This window comes from Grampus griseus, assembly GCF_964374135.1.
Source record: "Grampus griseus genome assembly, chromosome: 18".
Classification (NCBI taxonomy): domain Eukaryota; kingdom Metazoa; phylum Chordata; class Mammalia; order Artiodactyla; family Delphinidae; genus Grampus; species Grampus griseus.
The window spans coordinates 32,330,695-32,350,266 of NC_139012.1; the positions used below are offsets into that span (position 1 = coordinate 32,330,695).

The 19,572-nt window shown below is 40.2% G+C and overlaps 1 protein-coding gene across 2 annotated transcripts; it reads right to left on the reverse strand.

Moving 5' to 3' along the window:
* Window positions 1-1,294: 1,294 nt before the first annotated feature.
* KLF5 (KLF transcription factor 5) lies at window positions 1,295-18,793 on the reverse strand. Of its 2 annotated transcripts, none has more exons than XM_082675995.1 (4): window positions 18,350-18,793; window positions 15,111-15,984; window positions 14,056-14,115; window positions 1,295-3,105 (listed from the first exon to the last, which is right to left on the reverse strand). In XM_082675995.1, exons 1-4 carry the CDS (start codon window positions 18,599-18,601, stop codon window positions 2,927-2,929), a joined length of 1,365 nt encoding a protein of 454 aa, XP_082532121.1. In that variant the 5' UTR covers window positions 18,602-18,793; the 3' UTR covers window positions 1,295-2,926. The 2 variants fall into 2 exon arrangements, with proteins under 2 accessions (XP_082532121.1, XP_082532122.1); XM_082675996.1 differs by lacking the exon at window positions 18,350-18,793 and adding an exon at window positions 18,103-18,203.
* Window positions 18,794-19,572: the final 779 nt, after the last annotated feature.

Genomic DNA, 19,572 nt, shown 5'->3' on the forward strand with positions numbered 1-19,572 from the left:
TCTCACCATTAGACTGGGCTTATGTGTTTTTAGGAGGAAGACCACAAGGCAAAGTTCCATTTTCATAACATCAAACCAAGAGTATACACTATGAACATGACTTATGCTGTTGACGAGGACCTTGATCACCTGCTGAGGGTGTCTGGCAGGCTTCTCTAAGTGTAAAATGATCCTACCTCCCCTCCTGGCCATATTGTACTCTTTGGAATAAAGTCACTTCGTGCAACCTGCACTTAAAGTGAGCGGGGACTTATGTTCTATCTCTGAGGGTGGAGGATCTACAAAAACTGTTTGGAATTCTTCTGCAGACCTCTTTCCTATATTTTCACTCATTTATATTAGCATGGACTCACGGGTATTTTATACTTTGGGTTATAATCCAATCCTATTTTATATTGTTGCTCTGACATTCTAGCATCACTGTAGGAATTTTTTTTTTAACATTTATTTAGGCTGTGCCGGGTCTTAGTTGCAGCATGTGGACTCTTAGTTGCAGCACGGGGGATCTCGTTCCCTGACCAGGGATCAAACCCAGGCCCCCTGCATTGGGAGCGCAGAGTCTTACCCACTGGACCACCAGAGAAGTCCTGGAATTTTTTTTTAATTGCTTACTTCTCATTGCTGTAAGATGCTCCAGGCACCCTTGTATGCTTCCTACCCTAGTCCCAGAATCAGCCATTTCTCCGAGGAGCAACTCTTGGCTCTTTTTATTGGAGATAGCATTAGAAACCAAGGTGTACTGTTGCTAGTGGTTAAAATCATCTCAGTGGTTTTTTTTTTTTTTTTTGGCCATACCGCTCGGTTTGCGGGATCTTAGTTTCCCAACCAGCGATCGAACCCAGGCCACAACCGGGGCCCCTGCAGTGGAAGGGTGGAGTCCTAACCACTGGACCACCTGGAAATTCCCTTTCTCTTTTAAAAAGGAAAAAAAAGTTAAAACCCCAATTCTTGTTTTGTTTACCTCTGACAAAACTAGGCTATATACAAGTTAGCTCCACAGTGTCTTCAACTAATGATCTTGAAAAGGTAAAGTCAATATGTGTCTGTGTAATGACCAGAGAGGGGGCTAAAGAAATCAGCATTCATGAAGTATGCCTCCCTTTATACCTCCGATATTGTAAAAACAAATTCCTCTCTTTTGTCTTAAACAAAAGTAGATACTGGTTCAAAGTGGGAATTGTTTTCTTATTAACTGCCCACATAAAGCAGACCCTTTTATATAGCTATGAGAAAGGAATTTGTTCATTGTTTCTGCTATGGTAGGGGAAGAAGGAAGGCACAACATGAATCTTTTAGGCACTTTTTATTTTCCAAAAAAATTTGTCATTTATATATATAAACATCTCATTCTCTCAAAAAATTCTACAACTATACAGCTGTTTGCTCCATTATTTGCATAGGAAATGACCACAATACAAAAATAAGAGGGAAAAAGAAGCAAAACAGCAACCAACTTATGCTTTCCATGTAGGTATGTTTCCACGTATAAACATTTTGAAGCCTCTTACAAAATATTTACACCGTTTGTCATCTATTTACACGTTTTTAAGAGCAACTTTTCTAACAAACAAAACTATAATTTATCAAGTTATGAAAATTTTCTAAAAAATTTACTATATTACCACAAAATAAATAAAGATAAACAATATTTTAAAAACAAAATTAAATTTTCATTTCAATTAAGACCGCTTTTGGCATTTTGCTTATTCATTCTGCCCTTTGGTTGACAGCATCAGTGTCACATTACTATTTTATATTGCATATGTGTAGCACTTACTTCCTTAAGTTTTCAACATGTCATTTATAATTAAAGGCAGACACTGAGTCAGTATTAACAATAGATTAACTAAACTGCACTGTAATTTAGGTAAAATTACTGTGTCTCACTGTATATTACATGCAAAGTCGACATAAACTGGCATTTAACCAACTGTACTGCACGAGCAAACATCTCGATATATGAAACCTGCATCATAAATTCCATGTTTCCATATACGAAAAACTACATCATAAACTCAACATTGCCATGTGAAAACTACGTAAGTCCGTCTTTTTAAAAAATGATACTGTTCAGCTTGTTGTAAGAGGTTTAATTTTTGAATATTGTTAACTGTCTTTTAGCTCGAGTTCACAATTCATACAAAATGTCGCTCATATTTAAAATAAACAATCTGATTTTAATCAGTGCATGAAATCTGCTTTTGAAGTTCACTTGAATGATTATTCTCTCTTCCCCCTAGAGAAATGAATTTGGTAAGGTTTTAAAAGGTATCTTACCACAGGTTCTAACTGTCAATGTATTCATGGTTATTTTCAAAAGAATTATTTATGATTTTTCCCCAAAAGAATCTTAGAAAACATGTAATAAACCTATAAAGCTGATTTGCATATTTACAAAATTTCGAAGAGCAAATATAGGCAACTCATATTTTAAAAAAAAAAAAGTTTGTTCAATGGCTATTTGGAATTGCCAGGTATGCTGCGCACCTCTAGAGAATTACCTAGTATTGAAAAAAACTCCTCTGATGTCAAGTAAAATCTTGACACACAATCCAGCCGACTTCCTGTGCCTGCCAACTGACTTGTTTACTAAACACTGTCACATTAAACGGTGGTGCTTTGGGAAGAACACTGCAAACACACCCTGCACGCCCAATCCGCACTGAGATGAGGCTGCCTGTCTGAGATGATTGGCATCTGCCTGGGTGAAGCCAGGTTACAGCAAGCATTCCAGATTCTGAAAAGGACCAAACACTTTGGTATTAATACAATGTATTCCCTGTTTTCTCAAATATACAAAATATACATTTCCAGTCTTTTGTTTTCGTTTTCATCTTTCTCTATATAGTTAAGTTTGTAGTTTAGAATTTTGCCAAGCGAGCGGAGGAGCGGCGGCAGGCGATACGCGGGTGGCGGCAGCGGCAGCTCAGTTCTGGTGCCTCTTCATGTGCAGGGCCAGGTGGTCCGAGCGGGAGAAGCTGCGGTTGCACACGCCGCACTGGAAGGGCTTGGCCCCCGTGTGCTTGCGGTAGTGTCGGGTCAGCTCGTCCGAGCGCGCGAACCTCCAGTCGCAGCCTTCCCAGGTGCACTTGTACGGCTTCTCACCTGCACCAAGGGACCAAGAGGAGGAGGTGAAGGGATGACTCGGAACACGGACACAGGCAGTACTGCCTGCTAAGGCGTTTCTCTCAAACTCATGCTCCGAGGAGGGAAGTGTGCGAATTCCTTGATGAACTAAAAACCCCTCGAGTCATCTAGCACAGAGAGTCACTGTTTTGCAGAAGAGCACTTAATTACAGAGAGAAAAAGTATTCTGTCCATCAATACTATAAACTTAATGGACCACAACTGAGATCCTTTACTTCAACAAAGTGGTCCTAAAAGTTTCTGAATTAGCCACACTGGAACGTCCAGCACGTAAGCCAGTTTGCTTGAACACATGGCTTTCCAACATGGACTACTGGGCACTGGCTCTTTGAAATTCACTCCAGTACACATACGTACACACCTTCCCATTTTTCAGACTGAAGCAAACCAAAGCTGGAAAAAGAGTAAAGTTGAATGGTGCTAAAGCTTTATGCATTTGCCATTTAATAATTCCTCAACCAGATCAGAAAGTCTGGTACCGATAACTTCACTTTGGTGAAGGGTCATGAAACAGCCACAACAATTCTAACATTTGCTGATAAATGCATTTAATTTTCCTCTGCAATGCATTGAGCCAAAAAGCAAAATTCACTTCATCAACGACGTGCCAAATGCATATTATATGCCAGGCACCGTCCTGAATGCTTAGGATAAAACAAAAATGCCTGACCTCATGGAGCTTGTATGTGTAACATAGAAAAGCCTCTAATTCAATCTTCCTGTTCTTTCACAGCTCTCTTCACTTAAATGGTGAATTGATATCTGAGCCGCTGCCCTATCCCTTGCAATCTGTATTTTTCTTAATGTTGTCTAAAGTTTGCTGGTTGCTAATCTTTCAAAACTACTCAGTATTGGCAGCCCAAAAGGATTCTGCCTATAGTGGCACCCAAAGAAACTCCCGGATGGTCTGGCAAAGGCCTTTGCTACCCTTCACTCCAGACCAGCTTCTGACTTCATGCAATTACCCTGCATCATTGCATATTTTTGATATACAAATAAAATTAATGTCACTTTTGGAAAAAAAAACTACTTGCTATTTATAAGGCAGTCGTAACTCCCAGTTTTAGAATTGATTAGTTCTATTTAATTAAGATCATGTATTCCTCTAAATAAATCCCCAAACCTAAGAACTTCTCACTGAGCATTCACTTGTAGTTCCTGTATTTTTGCTTTATTTTGTTATGATTTTCCATGAGTTTGTTTAAGATGAGAGCTTGTGAAGTCAATCTGCACATTAAAGTACTGCTGGCTTACTGCTGAGTTTTATATGGATAGCATTTTAAAACTCTGAGTAGCCAAACTCCTAAATTCCTTAAAACGTTTTCTTCTGCAAGGGAAGAGGTGCTTTGAACACTGGTTACTCAGTACCACAATGAAATCCAACTACCTTTCTGCCTGATTTAGCAGGATCATATTCAGGAAGTTGTAAGATTACTCAACTGAGTCCAAATTTTAAAAGACATTGTTCACATCAACTGAGATTTCCACAGCTCGTGGTTAATGTATTTTTGCTGTCCTGATAACCACTCTTGACACCTGAACAAAATCCCATTAAGGACAAAGATGGAAGGGCCAGAGCAGCCCTCTGAATCTTGTACCAGTTACTTCCCAGGAGATTTCCTTTCAACTCCTGTGGTGTGCACCCCTTAGCCACCCTTTGCCTCTCCTCTCCTCTGCCTCTGAGCCAAGACACAGATATTTTTTTGTGTTTTTAAGTCCCTTTTAGGTTCCTACTGCTCCATTTAAAAAAAATGCACACCTCAATACCTGAAATGTTTTTTCCCCCCCTCAGAGTAAATTCAAAGAATTTAAGCTAATATACTTAAACCTTTTGAGTAACAAGAAATAAACCACTTTTCTTTCACTTATATTCACATGTAATCTGTTTAATACATAGAAACGTCTTAATGCCAGTTGTAAATGTAGCTATCACTCTTGTCGATGTAAATCAAACAGAAAAAATTAACCTTTTGCACACAAGTGTTTGTTTTTGTTCCCCGTGAAAAATAAATCACAAAAACAAACATGTTGGTTAAATACTTTACTGTCATTTAATGGGAAGAGAAAGTTATTTCTGATGTCTGAGGCAAGGAAAAAAATTCCTAAAGTGCCCCAAATTTAAAAGAAGTCATTCTAGTCTTTTGAATTGAATAATTAAATGGCAAGAGAACTGAATTTTCAAAGTTTATTTAAGAAACAAGGGACACTAGACTCTTTTTGTTCACTATTTTTACTGGCTAGGAAGCAATAAACTGCATCAGTATTTTTAAAAGTTTACTTTACTGATTGGTTGAAAAACGGTAGCCATGAAAATTCCTAAAACATTTGGGGTTTTGCTCTCAATTTATATGTATCTATAGATTATTCAGCCAAGAATACTACCACTGTCTGGACGTTAGTTATGGGGCCAGGGCTTCACCATAAAAGCAAGGACAACTATTCCCCACTTGAGGCAGTTTCTACGGGATTTGTTCAAGTGTCAACACGGCTCAAGTAAAACATTGTAGAAGAAACTGGTACCCAATTTTTAGCCAAATAGCAGATTCAGGCCTTTCTTCCTCAGCCAGAAACACTATGCATAGTACTTCTGGGAAACCAAACTAACTTCCTTTAAGTTATTTCAACAAGATAGAGCTTTCAAAAGTTTAATTGGATTTTTACAGAATCTCTTTCCAATACCACCAATTTAAAATATTTAGTTAAGCTCTTTCAACATCAACTGTATTTTTAAGTTCTCATGCTGTTAATGTGAAACTTTCCAAAGGCAAAAAGAAAAAAAAAGTGACAAATTTCTACAGCATGTAAAACAAGCTTCAATTATCTCAAATAAAGTATGTACTTTCTCATTCTCTTTTAAAATTACTAGGACTATTTTACTAGAAATCCCTGATCTTTTAAAAAATTGTTAAGTTACACATACATATGGGTCCATACTGATTAAGTCAATTAATGTTAAGCAAAAACATTACCAGTAGAAGAAGGGAGTAGGCAGAAGCAGACACTGAGCACATACTCCCAACTCAGGTACTTGTATCTCATTTATCCTCACAACACCTCCAGGAGTCAGAAGCAAAATGATGAGCTCCACGTTCAGAAGCCTGGCCTGCCACTTTTCCTCAATGTCCTGCCTACATCCTCCATTAGCAAACACTAATACACGCTCTATATGAATGACTTAAGCAACACAAAGATATTGTTCACCTCTATTTAAAGATTCTGAAGCCACTTGTGAAGCTCAGTTAATGACTAGCTTAATGGACTGAGAGCAGGCCTGAAATCACAGACGGTCTGAAGCACAGGACACACTCCGACTGAGCCATCCCTGGCTGGGCGGAGACCTGCTTTTCAGGACCTGTGGAGTCCTGAGAGCTGTTCTATGCTGGGACTGACAATCCCCAAATATCACCTAATGACGGCTCTCTTTTACCCCAGGCTAAAGGAACTTCAGTGGGTTAGCAGAACATGTCTGTAAAGTATTTGAAAAGTCTTTAGCGATGTTTTTTCTTCTGCTGAATAGATTAAGAAATGACTTTTGAATCTACCACAATAGAATGGGAAAAGTTTCTCTGCTCTGCTGAACATACTCAATAGACTCACACCAAGGCCTTTCCCTAGAATGTTCTACACAGATTCTTCTAACAAAAGAAAAATATCACAGATGGCAATATTTATCTTACAATAGTTATTTTAGGTAACGTTTTTGTTACAGCAAATTTGTGTACCTGGTTTCCTTCCTGATGGCTAAAAAATAAATCCAATCAATTACGTTTGACAGAGGCCCAAAATCATCAAAATTCAAGTCAATGTTTAGTAAAGGAGAGTATAACCTGTACTGATGAGTGTAACCTGTACCAAGCGACTTGCAAAACACAACGAATAAGACTTGGTCTCTGGCCTCAAAGAGCTTAACATCCATATTCTATTCTGACTGTTAAAGTGGAATAAAATTATTTCAATAGTCAATACTTAAGCTTAATTCTTAGAATTTGAGTCCTTGATGCTCAAAATGGGCTCTTATTTCAGGAGGAAAATATTTTCATGCAATTCAAGAATAATTAGATCTTTCCCATCATTAGCGACTTAAGGAATTTAGAGCTGAAACAGTATACATTCTAATAAAAGGATAAAAAAAAAGAAGCTTTAATCCAAGATTAAATAAACTCATAGGGAAATGTTAGGTATCTTAAAAAACAGATAAAGCAAGATGATTTGGGCTCATTAATTCATATTTCTATATATCTATGTCAGTAATTTTCCATTAAAAATCTTTTTATTAAAGGTCATTGCAGAACATCTCCTACACCTGGCAACAGAAGGGTAGGCAGTTCATTTCAAAGATCTGTATTGCCAGTATTTGCAAAATGCACCTAATGTTTACTAGATATAGTATCCCTGTCAATAACGTACTCACTTTAAGGAGGCTAATTAAAAGGATATATTAAGAAATTCCCTTCTTTCTCCCTGTGTATCTTTAAAATCGGACTCACCTGATTCCTTCTAGAAAACCTCTGAACAGTCCAAGAGAAATCATTCCACTTCTCTATATCCCCATCATCACTTAAATGTGATTTAAATGACTGATTTACACTGGCACAGATATTGCTGAATGAAGGCTTCAAATAGCTGTATTTTGCCTCCTTAACTAGCCATGAAAGTTCCTCAAAGGCAGAGACTGTCTTCTATTGCCTCACTTCTCCTCATGCACCTTTGGTTAATCACATTTGGCCCAAGGCTGACCAACTTGGGAATTTTCATTCACGAAAAGGAGGGAAGGTATAAGAGACAGGGAAGCATCTAGTGTGAGGCCACCATATTGTGTCTTTTTTTTCTACGAACCCACCGGCAGCAGGGCTTTGCCTGGTTCTGTTTTGCTGAGGACCACTGAGTGTAATCTGATTAAAGGTACATTTAGGCGAGAACCGTACTTTTTAGCCTCTTCCGAAGGACATGTTCAGAATCAGTTGATTATCCATCCTGAAGTTGTCCAAGGATAAATCAACTATGTAAATGAGCTTTCTTTTCCAGAACTGGACTGGATTTGGTGAAAACCAAGCAGTTGTGGAGCCCCTAGTGCTGGCCAAAGGCAGCCAGGGAACTGCTACACCTGAAGGGGACAGGGGTGGGTGTGATATCCTGGGTGACAGGATATCTCTACCCCAGCAGGACCAATCTCTAGGCACCTAAGCTCCTCTCTGCTACTTCTCCTAGGGGTTCTGGACAAAAACATCCTCTATCATTGATAGTGTTAATGAAATACCAATTCCTGAGTCTCCTGACAAAAAGACAACATTCAGATTCACCTTCTTGTAATAAGAGCCCAAACCAAATTTTTTTTTAAAAAAAGCAAAGTCTTGGTGAAATATTTTACCTTCTCCTTTTTAACCAAACCAGAAAAATTCTGTTTTCATTTTTCTAGCACTGAATGAGTACTAGATATCCTTTCCTTTAATTTGCACTTAACGTGGTTACCTTGACCTGCAGATTCTTCCCAACTCTTAAAGGTTTATATTTATAAAGTAGTCAAAAGTATGTTCTTTGGCCCCGATGTTTTTTATGAAAGCTACCTATGGTGTACTTCTAAAAGAGTAACTCACCCTTAATCAGAGTTGTTAAAGATCCTTGAATATAAATAATACAGGCTGACAGAATAGGAATGCTGCTACAGAGACACTTACTGAAGTAGGACATTACTTTGTTTCTAATCTTTCACCTGAAAAGACGTAGCTCATCAAGTCAACAACTATTACTTTCTATAGAGCTAAAAATATCTGCCAAAGTAAAAACCTTTGGTGATTAAACCATTACTTTAAAAAAAAACTACATTCTCACTACCTTCACAGCTAACTGTTTCTGTCTCAACTTCAGCAATTCTATTTAATCCATCTATGAACCACCTTCTCCCACTAATTTATAAAAACAGAAGAAGAGATTCTCTTTGGATCCTCCACAAGATCAGTCAAAAACGTTTACTTAATCAAATTATACTTCTTAACCTTCCATAAGCTTTATCATCTCAAAATAACGTTTAATCAATTTCCTATGTAAATGTTTTTCGGGTGAAAGAACAAGTCCCAAAAGCAAAGTTTAATCTTCCCAGTGAGTCATTAAAAAGAAATTGTTTCTAAGCTTTCACGCTCATAAATACCTTTCCAGGGGTCTGAACCAGAGAATCTCTTTAAGCCACTATTTTTTTTGTTTACATTAACTTGAAATTGTCAATATAGAAAATAAATTTCAAAGCTGCAAACAAAAATAATTTAAGAATGTTTAACTAGTAACATATAACACAGGCTAAATGTGATACTTTTTCCTGCACAGTTTTCAAATATAGACTCAAAAAAATCACTGAGCACTAAATAATTTCATGCTGCAAAACTTCTTCGCCTCTACAGATAACACAGGTTACACATTTAACCAATATTGATCTCTAGATCCAAACTGCATGATCTCCACTAAGGCCATATATACAATCATACGCTGATTTTAGCTCTAAATCATCTTTTAAGGAAATGAAGTCCTTCCTATATTTTTTAAGTGTTTTACCACTTCCCACAGTTCCACAAAAGGAGTAACTCATGCTCAGAACATTATGAATGTCTTCTATTTGTGGGGAAGTGTTACAAATCAAAATACCTTTATTATCAACACGGTCAGTATTTTAAAATAAAAATCCATACCTAATATATTTAATGGATAATAAGTGTAGAGCAAGGAACTAGACAGGAATTTATACCTAAGGATTTTTTAGTACCCAAACTGAAACTAAAATCAATGCTTAGCAATAACTCTCTAGCAGAGATTCTGTATTTTAAAGTATACATGGTAACATCTTAATATAAATGTCATTAGAAAAGAAAGTGTTCTACAGAGCAAGTAAGGCAGAACGTAGGAATTTAGTCTCTTTACAAGTAGGCTTGGGCTCAAAATCTTTGCAAGGCTTACTGTGAAATTCTTTCTTAAACAAGGAATCCCAAATACGGCTCACTGTGAGATTCTAACAGGACAGTGCTTCACCCACAGTCCATTTTGTGTTGTTATGTTATTTATGTTTCCATTTTCTTCTGTGGGGTGTTTCCAATGGTCCTTTTCTTGTCAACCCATGGCAGGGCGTTCTGGGGTCATTTAGTCCCCACGTGGCAGCCCGTGCAGAGTCTGGGTCTAAGGGATACTGGAGCCCAGTGCGTGTGCTGCTCAGATTCTGCACAGATGCTCGTTTTCTGCCCGGCTCCAGACAGCTGACAAAGGACCTTAAAATGTTACCATACCCGCTTTTCCCAACTGCTTTAGTATATACTCTAGGGTTAAGTGCACAGCCATACATGTGACTAAAACTACTCAGATTTCAAACATCTGTATTCAGAGTTCACTATTTACTTCTTCAGAACTCTTTCTTTGGAAAGTAAGTACTTTTTACTAATGTGTAAACACAATTTTCAAAGAAATTTCCACACTCATGAAACCAGTATCAGATGATGAGAAATGTTTTCAGTTTCTTGCAAATTTTTCTTTGTTATATATAGTCTTAACTTTTTCCTATATTTTGGCCCCAAGCCTGTGCTCAGAAGTTTTTAAAATCTTCACTACGAAATTAAAGACAGTAAGATGTATGAGCAGAAACAACTATACTGCTGGTTGCAGCAGAATATTCTTTTTGATTTATGAATCAGTTTAACAGTCACCTTGATTTGTAAGGGCAGAATGGTATGTGAATCTCTTTTTTAAAAAGGTGCTTGGGAGCAGCTTTCAAATGATGGCAATGGGTAAAGCCCCTTGTACACATCATGAGGCTTACACAAATTTCAGTAGAATGTTCGAATTTAAATGGTGTTAAGAGTGCAAATAATTTTATTTGGAAATATACACTTCTTGACACTGTTGCCTAGAAGCAGCCATAATTATTTCTAACCAGAGGCATGACATGTATATACACACACTACAAATAACACACAAACACCCCTACACACGTTTAAGGGTACCCGTATAGGCTTACAAGTATGGTACCACATGTATATAAAGATGTAGCATGTTTTTAAGTGAAATAGCTTTTTCCCTAGAAAAGAGGAAACATCCGTTTCAGGTATTCTGTCTACCCATATATAGAACTTTTTATTATTTGCATATTCTTTCTGAATAAAGAAATCGAAGTGTATAAACTTAGAAAAACTTGAATGCTATGAGACTTCTGGTTCAAGAAACTGATTATTTTCTACTCTTTCATCCCAAATATTTTTAAAAAGGTCTTGTTTTGGAAGGACTATTTCCTTAGGTTCAATTTTTAAGTCAAGAAGCATTTGCAATCTAAAAATCCAGAATATGCAATTAAATAGAACTCAGGCATAGGCTGTTTTAATTGCTTAAATCGTTTTTAAAACGTAAGGTAACTTGACATTTTAAAGCAATCACAATTATATTCCAAAGAAATCCTAGGGTCCTTCACATTCTGCCTGCCAAATGGCAATCATTTCAAAAGTCATTTTTTATTTTTGATATCAAAAACAAGATCGACCTTCCCATATAAATTGTTTTTAAAGTCCCCTAACAAATTGTCAGGGGAGGTGGGAAGGGGGTGGGCGGGAGAGAGAAAGAAAACAAAAATCTAATACATGAGAGCAGTTACTTAGAAATACCTGGGCCTTTAAAGGAAGAAGAAGAAAAAAAAAGACTTTGCTGGCTTCAGATACATTCATTAAAAAACAACAGGCAGGGAGGGGAGGATGCAATGAGAGAGCACAGGTAATTTTCAAAGGCATTGTCTAGAAACTAGAAATGAGGAGAAAACAACCTCAATGCTCTATGATTACCCAAGAACGGGTTTAGCCAGATGAACAAGTCTGCTACAAACCCTCCCCAAGGCATCTGAAAGGCTATCAAACAAAACTTTATTAAACTGGATTACAGGGTCTCACTCATCAGATGTCGATGGCCACACATTTATGATCTGGTGAAAAAGTCGATGCATGGGACCCAAACTAGGCCTACATCTTCTTTTTAGTTGTTTTTTGTTTTTTTTTTTAAGTACGAGCATTGTTAAGACAACCCACTATTAAATTTCTCTGCCAGCAGGTCAAGTTCCAGACTCCTAGGTATAAGCATTCAGAGCACTAAACCCTGACAGGGGTTGCAAGGCCACTTAGATATGCTCTGACTACATCCCTGCAATAAGCAGTTGATTACATCGTTATATAGTATCGCCCTCCTCTTTTATTAGGAGACTTTAACCTCAGGAGAAACGTGTTCTCTCCTTTCTATCTCCTGTTTCAAGGACTTTCAAAGGAAAATAAAACAAACGTTCAGAAGTTTTGAAGTTATTTCCTCTTCTCCTTAATCAAAATTCAAGTAAAAACCCATTTTCAATGTTTCTTTAATATATAACACATAAAGGATAGTTTAGTATTTCTATAGGGAATGTTTTCATGGCCTTGTCATATGTATTCTGAAAACTTCAGGTTGAGTTTATATGCTTAATGGCTGTTTGTTTAACTATAAATATAACTTCTACTTTGGGCTGCTGAGGTAGGATCTTTCCTTTTACATAATCAATCTGTCTCTATCTAAAAACTTTGGGCCGGATTAACCCATTGGTTTCACTGATAAATACATGAGATGTCTTTTCTTTAAAAGCAATTGCTCAGAAAGCCCTGGAACCTACCACGCTGTCACCAACACTATTCAGGTTTGAAGAAGTAGTGTTTATCATTGCGATATCAAGTAATACTTCCTAACGTGCATACAAAATGTCTGCAGCCATATTCCTCTTAGAGCTCGATCTCAGCACTGACCTTTGTTCAAAGGCTTTTACTTTTTAATGCAGCAGTTAAGAGATAACTGTTTCATTTATCAAAACTCAATTTCCATAGTAACATCCAGCCTGGGGAGATTCAAGTCCTCAGACTAATCCAACAACCCATTCAAAGGAACTGTTGAATACTTTGGTTTCCATAGCAATGATGGAATAAAACATTTTGCTAGGTCATTGCTTTTATTAGCAAACTTATTCTCTGAACTTTAGGTTAAAGCTGCATTTACTGAGAGAAAAAAAAAAAACATCACTTTGTATAGGTTCCTCCCTTTAGAGCTATCCTTTTAAGAAAATCACGAACAGTAACCACCTATATATTTGCAAATACTTTGGGTACTTGGAGGCTTTTACAGCTTGCCACCTCGTTTCGTCCTCAAATGAGTTCTGATGTAAAGTTTTAAAATGAAAAAGCATTTTTAAATGATTGTATAGATCTGACAAGATATGTATTCACAAAATTATAGGGGCTAAACATGTTAAACACGGATGAGATATAAGCTAGAATAAAGATAAAGTCTCTCCGATGTATAAAATACGGGCTGGGGTAGGATGTAGAGTAACTTTTAAACCATGACCCCAGTTTTGCCTGATTTTAATACTCTGCAATTTCGACCCTACCTTTCACCAAGCATGGAAAACATGCTAAACGCAGATATTTTAGGTTAAGGTGAAACTAAAGATAATGTATTCAGCAGTTATGCTTTACATGCTAAATAGAAAAGGTTTTAGTGTTTGATATAGTTTTATAGAAGCCAACTGATTTGCTGCGGAGGGAGAAAATGAGTTACATTTTTTCCTTCAAGATAGGAATAGCAGTGCCATTAAAGTTTTAAAATCCATTAGTAAACTTCGTTGTTTATGTTTGCGAGCAATTAATTCTACGTGAGGTGACAGGGCAAGGCCTTAGTGAGGGAACGTCAGCCTTCCTGGAACCAAACTTTTTCACTGAACTGAATTTTGAGCCAGGCCAGTGCTGAAAAGGTAGGCCATTAAAAAAGTAAAAGTTGAAAGAAGAAAGAAGAGATCAAACCACGTGTTGGCTTTTAAAGGATGAATACCACTTAACACTGTTTACAAAACTCACAGAATTAACAAGAAAATTAACATACCAGTATGAGTCCTCAGATGAGCTTTTAAATGAGAAGATTTTGTATAAACTTTTGTGCAGCCTAAAATAAAGGAGAAGAACAGCGTGTCATTCTGGAGTTCCTTTTGCAATCTTTACATTTGATGACTCGGTGTTTAAAATCTGGCTTTAAAGAAGAAATCTCTCACACAAGGAGGTATTTGAAACTTCAATTTTAAGAGATGTCTTAAAGCATACTCCCCTACTACCTGATTAAAGGTATAATGTGATTTGCTTTATGTATCACTTTAGCATAAAGAGAGCAGGCAATCAAGCCAAGCTACAAATGGGAAATGTGTGCTTATACCAGTAGGTGCTTTATACTAACTAGTAACACATACTTCAGTGATTTAAAAAATTTTAATGGCTCTAGAGCTGACAATGTTAAACCATTATCCAAGATGACTGCAATTTTCTGTACTCCCACATTTCTTGTTTTTTCATTTAGTATGTCATGCCATATCATGTATAATAAATTAAACCCTGTATTAATCATAAACTAGCTTATGCCAGCAACTTATAGATATATTCATAACCGTCATCAGTTTATATTTTGGGCCACGTATCTCATTCAAGAATGAGCGTATGTTCACATGCTATCAGAACCAACCTTGAAATCTATTCTGTAGATAGTTCTGTCTTGTAGCAACCTACTCTTCATTCCCACCCCTTATTTTCCCCTACCTTACTTAAGTAATCCCTTTTCAGAGAACTTAATGTAGAATTAACAACTCCAATTTAGATTGCTACAGTAAACAAAGAAAATGTAGCAAGACTCTAAGGTATATAATATTAAAGAGAAAAAAGTCCAAAGTAATCTTTTTTTCCAAATATTCCAGACTTTTTAACACATCACATAAACACTAGGTAACTAAACGGTTACAAACTTGGGTAAGGCACAGAGACTGGGATGCGACAAGCACAGAGTAGGTGAATTTTTTTTTTTTATTGTCAAGCACTACTCTCCCGTGTAAAAAGGCACACACAAACACACACTAAATACACATATCGATGCTTCAACCAGGTAGGATCACATACCCGGATAATCGCAGTAGTGGATGCGTCGTTTCTCCAAATCGGGGTTACTCCTTCTATTGTATCTGACAGGCTGGATGTTTTGCGAAGTAACTGGCAGGGTGGCAGGTAAATTTGGATTATGAATTGCCAGTTTAGAAGCAATTGTAGCAGCATAGGATGGAGGTGGGGTTAAATTCTGGAGCATCTCTGCTTGTCTATCTGGACTTCCAGGCTCTGAGCTTGGTGGTGACGGGGGGAAGTAAGTGGCCTGCTGGGAAAGAAACTGACTTGGCATGGGGTATGTGCAAGGGGGCATGCTCTGGAATTGCTTCATGGCAGTCTGCGGGACGGCAGAGGTGTGAGTGTTAAGACCCGCCATGGCGGCCGACACTGAAACATTAAGACTGTCCATCACTGCTGTCTGGTTTGTAGAACTGGGCATATCTAGATCCGGTGTATTCAGGAGCTGGTACAGGTGGCCCTGCTGGGGAGGGACAGAAAGATGAAGGTCTGGTGTAGGAAGTTCTTGTTTGATGAAAATATTGTTCACCTCTGGAGCTGCGGTCTGGTGGGAGCTGAATATACTGGTGAACTCAGGGAGGGCCTGGGTCGGGGCCGGAGGAGGGGCTGTCGTTTCACTCTGGTGGCTGAAAATGGTAACAGGTTCTGTCTTGATGTGTGTTACGCACGGTCTCTGGGATTTGTAGAGGCCAGTTCTCAGGTGAGTGATGTCGGGGAGGAAGACGTTCATGTTGATACTGTAAGGTAACCCTTCACTGTCAGTGAAGAACTGGTCTACGACTGAGGCACTGTCTCGTCTATACTTTTTATGCTCTGGAATTATAGAAACTGGAGGAAGTTGAGGTGTCAGATACTTCTCCATTTCACATCTTGTCTAAAAAAGAAGAGATACAAACATGTATAATCCACCCAATTCATCATCTCAGGAAGGACAAACTGTGCTTACTAAAAATTCCCCCCAACAATCCTTATGAAAAGTACTAAGGCAAACTCCTAAGTGTTGCTTATAAACATATCTGGTTTATTTGTCAATTGTGTAACAAAATGGTTCACCAAAAACTTACGAAACTGTGTTTAACAAGTATTTGGTAAAATAGCCCCCAATCAACCCCAGATAAAAAGTGAAAGAGACAAACCAAGAAGAAAAAGGAAGCAAACAGAAAAAATATTCCTTTCTGATGCAATAATAAAATATACTTTATCATCACTCACGTACAAGCAGGGTTCCCTGCCCCATTACATTTAAGTTTGCAGCTGAAATACATTATTGTAATATGGCCAAATTACCTTGATTCTGTTTATGTCATACAGGTAAATTCAGTGTTTAAAACAGAAAGAAAAAAAAAACCCCAGCAAACCTTAACCATAATATTGAAACATTTCTCTCTCTCTCTCCTTTTTTTTTTTTTTTTTTGCTTGGGTAGATATTGCTAAAATATTTAATATAAAACATGTTCCTTGGCTATTTCAGTGCCTTTTCCATTTTATAGTTCAGTGGAAACTTAAATACAATGTCTTGAGCAAAACATAGTATCCACTGAAAAGAACAAACCAACTTCACCCTTCACCATTTGATCTAAACGTTGATTTTAATCAGCAGATTCTGTAATTGGTTAATATGATAATGAAATGTTCCTATTCATATCCCTATCTAAAACAGATCTTTAATTACCTAGGGGAAAACCATTCCCTTGGTAGAGTGGTGCTAAGGGGCCCGTGGGTGGGGATAGGCTGCCTGTCGCCAGCACAGTCATCAGCCAAAGATTTATCGTGTGCTCCTCAGTGGGCCAATGCTACATTCCCCCTCACTCTGTAAAAAGCTCAACCTTATCCTCTTGTGTCTTCTAAGCAGCAAACTGACAAATAACCAAATCATTTTAAAATGGTGATTTTTTTTTTTTTAGGACACAACCCAGCTTGTAACTGGTCTCCTCCGTCTTTTCCAGCTATCGTTTTTCCTGGTATAACATAAACTTCTACAATTTTTTACACTGAAAGGAAATTTCAACAGAAAAAAACCCCACAAACACACACAAAACACCCCAAACTAGATGCTCATAGAACGATCAACCACGGTATCCTAACCAGTGAATACAGTCATTTTCTGCTACTACTTAATTTCAAGTGTTTCAAATCAGACCCCGAATCATTCGGTGTGGATACAGACCGTGTCTCCCGCATAGACACGATTTAAAAATAAAAATTAACGCTCTGGTCTTGTGAGTCACTTCTCTGACAAATGCCACTGCCCTTTCACAGCACTGCGACACTCGCAGACCTCCCGGAGCAGAAGCTGGGTAGCAAATACACAGTGTACCAAGGGGCTATTAAATGAGGCGTCTTGAAATAAACCGAACTAAACCCTTTCGTGCACTTCACTCCCATGGTGGTTAGTGGTTTCTGATTTTAGCTCTTCCAGCTGTTTGCATGTGGGTATGTTTCCAATTTTTTTTTCCTTGGGACAGGCTAAAAGTCCCGGGAAGTTTTTTCTGGGCTATATGACTCCCTGCGTGGGCGAAAGAAACAGGCGGTTGCTCTAATTCGGCTGCCGGGCAAGTGTAAAAGCCAACTGCCAGCTTTCATCGAGGCTCCAAGAGGAAATTTACACGCACATGAAGAAACCAACAACCCCCGGTCTTTCTTTGTCTTTCTTTTTAAGGAAAAATAAGCGCTCCAACACCACCTTAGCTTTCCCAACTCCCGTTTCCCAAAGGCAGCCCTACGATAGCGTCTAAAGCAGGTTGCACCAAGGGATATGAAACTAGCACCCCGAGGGGCCTCCCTACAGCACCCTGATTTGCGTTTCCACTGAACCCGGGACGGCGTGGGACGGGGGTGGGTAGGGGGAGAGTCCAAGGCCGGGGCAGCGGCAGGAGGCGGGATTAAGAGGACACGCGGAATCGAAGCGAAGTAGGGCGTGAGGTACGAGGTTTCATCCCCCGAGTGGAAGAAAAACAACTAAGGTGCGTGTGAGCACCAGTTCCCTCCTTACCCTTTCCCGGACAGAGCCGCCAGGGCAGATTCCCCTTGGACCCTCCCCTTCAGGTACCCCCACCTTCTCCCGGCGAAAAGCGAGTGCCCGGCCAGGAGGGCAGGGCGGGGCTGCCCCCCAGACCCGGGCCGCGGTGCGCCCCGACGCGCGCCCCAGCCTGGAGCGGCCCCTGTCGCCCGCGCGTCGCAGCGGCGGGACACGCCCGAGTCCCGGGAGGGAGGCGGAGGGAGGGAGCAGCTCTTCCTACCTGGACCAGCTCCTCGGCTGGCAGTCTCGGGCCGGCGGCGGGCGGCGGCGCCGGCTGTGGCGGCGCGGGCTGCGCCTGCGGGTGGTGATGCGAATGCTTCAGCTCGTCGCCGGGGAAGAGCGCCGCGTCGCGGGCCGGGTTCGCTGCGCCCAGCACGGGCTTGAGCTGAGCGAACACGGGCTCGTCCTGCGGGGGCGGCGGCTGGGGCATAGGTCCCAGGCGGGCGCTCATGGTCAGCACCCGCGTAGCCATGGGAACTCGGGGGTCGGCTCCGGGCGCGGGGTGCGGGTTGAGCGAGCTTCCCACGTCGCCCACGCTGACTCGGGCCGGCGAGCTCGGCGCGGGGCGGCGGGCGGAGGAGGGTAGGCTCCGGGTGGACCCTTCAACTCACACCAGGCGCGGTTTTTGAAGGCGCGCACGAAAACCCAAACTCTTCCGCTCCGCCTCGCGTGAACGCCGATGTCCTCCCGGCGACCACTTTCTCCCGCCCCGCCCCGCCACGCTCCCTCGCTCCCCCGGAGCCCGCTCCCGCCACGGCCTGTGTCCCCGAGCGAGCTGCTAGCGCGCGTACCTGCCCCGCGACTACTGACACTTGACGCCCGCCTCTATTTTACCCAACTCTTGGGGGGCGGGGCCCAGCGGCGAGACTGGCAGCGCTCCGGCGAATCCCGAGGCCCCGAGGCCGGCCGGGCCGGAGCGACTAGCCTATGAGAAAGGAGAAGCTTGCCCAGAGCTCCGCCTCCGCCGGGCGGACCGCACCCCTCTCGGGCCACGAGCTTCGCGCGCAGGGCGGCCGCGCAGTTTGTACACAACTTCTGTGACAGATTGGGCTGGCGGAGCTGGGGGCGGAGGAAGGAAAGAAGCGGGTGGAATCTGGGGAAGAGAGGGAATTCGGGTGGAGACGTGGAGGGAGATCTCTACGGACTGTTCTCTGCCAGGATTAGAGAGAAAAAAGAGTTTTGCAGGTCTTAGGTGTTGTGCAAGGACCTGAAACTCACAAGCTGAAACCTAGAAGGCAGCTAGGTGCGGGCGCTAGGGTTTTGAAGAGTTTTGTTTAATGAGCGTGTATTTTTAAATATACAAAATGTACTTTCTTTAGCGCAGAACTAGGGGCGGTGTGATAAATTTAAAAACAGCTCTTGTCTCTGTGTATCTTTAGCAGTGAATATATCCATTTAGCAAAGCAAATTTGGAATGTCCTGAATAAAAGTTTTAATGGCAAG